This window comes from Rattus norvegicus, chromosome X (genome assembly GCF_036323735.1).
Source record: "Rattus norvegicus strain BN/NHsdMcwi chromosome X, GRCr8, whole genome shotgun sequence".
Taxonomy (NCBI): Eukaryota; Metazoa; Chordata; class Mammalia; order Rodentia; family Muridae; genus Rattus; species Rattus norvegicus.
Genome location: NC_086039.1, coordinates 123,399,325 through 123,402,241, shown reverse-complemented (window position 1 = coordinate 123,402,241; position 2,917 = coordinate 123,399,325). Strand labels below are relative to the sequence as shown.

The 2,917-nt window shown below is 44.9% G+C and overlaps 1 protein-coding gene across 1 annotated transcript; it reads left to right on the top strand.

The window, feature by feature from the left end:
- Positions 1-1,722: 1,722 nt before the first annotated feature.
- On the top strand, positions 1,723-2,487 carry LOC120099282 (cysteine-rich perinuclear theca protein 1-like). The gene is made up of 2 exons (XM_039100400.2): positions 1,723-1,953; positions 2,125-2,487. The coding sequence occupies exons 1-2, from the start codon at positions 1,792-1,794 to the stop codon at positions 2,347-2,349; spliced, it is 387 nt and encodes a 128-aa protein (XP_038956328.1). The 5' UTR covers positions 1,723-1,791; the 3' UTR covers positions 2,350-2,487.
- Positions 2,488-2,917: the final 430 nt, after the last annotated feature.

Here is a 2,917-nt window from a genome sequence, read left to right as displayed (position 1 = left end):
TGCTTGCAACAAAGCATTGAACTGATAATGGGGTTTACATTGGAGGAGTTAAAGAAAGGATTGAAGGAGCTGAAGGGGGTTGCAATCCCATATACCAAACAACTAGAGCTCCCAAGGAATAAACCACAATCCAAAGCGTACACATGGCTCCAGCTGCATATGTAGCAGAGGATGGCCTTGTTGGGCACCAATGGGAGGAGAAGTCCTTAGTCCTGCCAAGGCTGGACCCCCCAGTATAGATGAATATCAGGGCGGAGAGATGGGAAGGGGTGGGTGGATGGGTGGGGTACATCTTCATTGAAGTAGGAGGAGGGGGGATGTGATAGGAGGGGTTATGGATGGGAAACATGGAAAGGGGATAACATTTGAAATGTAAATAAAATATGCAATAAAAAATAAAAAAATAAAAATGATATTCTGCAGTACTCATAGATTTGTTCTTAGCCCAATTGTAATCAGAGAGGTTTCCTCAGCTGATAGAGCAGATTCTGAAATCCACACCCAAATATTAGGCAGAGCTCAGGGAAAGCCTGTGGAAGGGGAAGGTGGGGATGTAGGAGCCAGAGTTCAAGGATGCTGTGAATACATGGCCCACAAAATCAAATAAGCAGGGATCACAGGGGCTCACAGACACTGAAGCAGCAATCAGGGATCCTGAATAGGTCTGAGCTAGGTCCTCTGCATACATACTGTGGTTGTTTAGCTTGGGGTGTTGGTGGGACTCCTAACAGTGGGAGAGGGGATATTTAGGCCTCTTTGCCAGTTCTTGAAACATTTTCTTCTACTGAGTTGCCTAGCCCAGCCTTGACAGGAGGGTTTGTGCTTATACTTATTTCACCTTGTCATGTTATGTTCCATGTTCTGTAGATGTCACTGGGAGGCCTCTTTTCTTTTTCTCAATGGAAATGGAGAAGGAGTGAATCTGTGGAAGAGGTGAGGTGAGGGAATGACTGGAATAAGGTGGGAGGGGAGGCTGCAGTAGGGATATATTATATGAGAGATGAATAAATAAGGGCGGGGGGAAGTGGGGAATGTGGAACAGTTGGAGGATGGACTAGGATGGAGATAAAGTCTGGACTGTGAAAAAAGATTAGCACATCTGAATGCTCACAGATATCTATAATTTCAGTTCTATGGGATCTATTCTGCCCTCATGAAGCTCTGCATGAATAGTTGAATAGACATGCATGCAGACAAGATTCCTACACACACAACATAGAGAGTAATTTACCTTAGTTTAAGTAGGACAAATTTGGTTGATATGTCCTCACAGTTCACTGATGCTTTCTTTGTCCTTTTCATTCTGGACAATGTCATTCAGCTATGTTCTTTTTCCTTTAAAAATTTACTCCTTGATAACTTTATGCCCACACATATAAGACATATTTTTACTATATCAACTTCCTATTACCCCTCTGTCTTAGTTATTTTACTTTTTCTGTGAAGAGATAATGTGAAGAGTTGCATGACTAGTGCAACTTATAAAGGAATTGGGTGATAATGGTTTGAAAAGTTAAAGGATGGATAAGCATAGTTGCAGGGACCTTGGCAGCAGGCACATATTACATGACTTATGTACTTGCAAGCCTTCAAAACACACCTGGCATAGGTTACATATCCTCAAATGGGTCAGAGGTAGGGCTTTGTGAGGTCTCAACCCCTCCTTAGCTGCCATTGGCTAGGGAGGACTTTGGTGACCAATCAAGGCTGAGGGTGTGGTCCACCATTGTTCTGTCGCGTAGGTAAGCAGGGTGCTCAGAGCTCTGGGGTCAGTTGGTGGAAGACCTCAGGATGGTGCGGGTGGCTAAGAAAGCCCCTAAGCGTGGTGCTGCAGCTGCAGCTGCAGCAGCTGAAAGATCAAAGCAAAAGAGAAAGAGTAAAACTTCCAGTCACCAGAGGTCCAAGTTTTCCAACCTGACTCAGTGTACCTGTCGGCGCAGAAGTGAAACTACGGTAAGAGATCCTAAGCTGGGCTCATTGTCCACCTTCTGTGGACATCCCTTCCTCTAAGACGTTCTCAGGCCTGCTATAAATTTCTCATCTACTTATGCCTATTTTTTTTTCGAATCCCTATCTGCATTCTATCTTTCTCCCAAGCAGTGCCCTTATGACTTTAGTATGTAGTTCTTTCAGATTACGGAGAAGGGAGAGAAAAGTCTTCGTCCGGCTACTGGGACCAAATCGAAAAAAAAGGTCAAATCAAGAATTCACAAAGAACCTAGTGAGACAGCGCTGGCCTTGCTCATCCATGAGCGAATGAATGAAAATTCCAACGTGATACCACCAGCCGAAGTTCCACCGGTCCCTGAAAGCGTGCCGGTTCCTAATGAAGACATGGCCAGTTCCTAGACCCCAAATGGGTCCAAAGACCTAAAAAACATCAATGAATGGGGTCTAGGAGCTGAGCCATGGTCATGGTGTCCAAGATAAATTCCACCACATGGCAATAGTATGATGGTGACAATAAAATCAATCAGATGTGAAAAATATGTATATCACTCTCAGTCTTTGATGCTTTGATGGTGTAGTGGGTTTAGGGGGTGGGGAGATGGAGGGAGGGAAGACTTGGTGGATGATAAGAGGAAACATCGGGTTTCTACAAGGTTGGGAGTGGGATGAACGATCCCCTGATAGGCAGACACTGGGGCTCAGAACTGAGCTAGCACTAATGACCCATGAAGCTTATTTCACAGGATAACAGGGACAACCCAGGGCCTTCCTAATGTCGCTGGCTAGGGTGGCAGCATGGTTTCAGGCTATTACATCGATATGAAATGAGGTGTGGGTGGCAGTTGCAGCACATCAACTTTAGGACATCTACCTCCTTGTGGTGCTTAACAGTCCTCATTATGACATCATGAACAAAGTCCCTCTGGTGGGCCAAAGACTTCAGCCAATCAAAAGGCACCAGAGTATG

Bases quoted from the DNA above. Each gene is read 5' to 3' on its own strand.
- LOC120099282 (XM_039100400.2), top strand. From the start codon at position 1,792: ATGGTGCGGGTGGCTAAGAAAGCCCCTAAGCGTGGTGCTGCAGCTGCA. The intron at 1,954-2,124 runs GTAAGAGATCCT...TTTAGTATGTAG, and splicing joins GGCGCAGAAGTGAAACTACG to TTCTTTCAGATTACGGAGAA.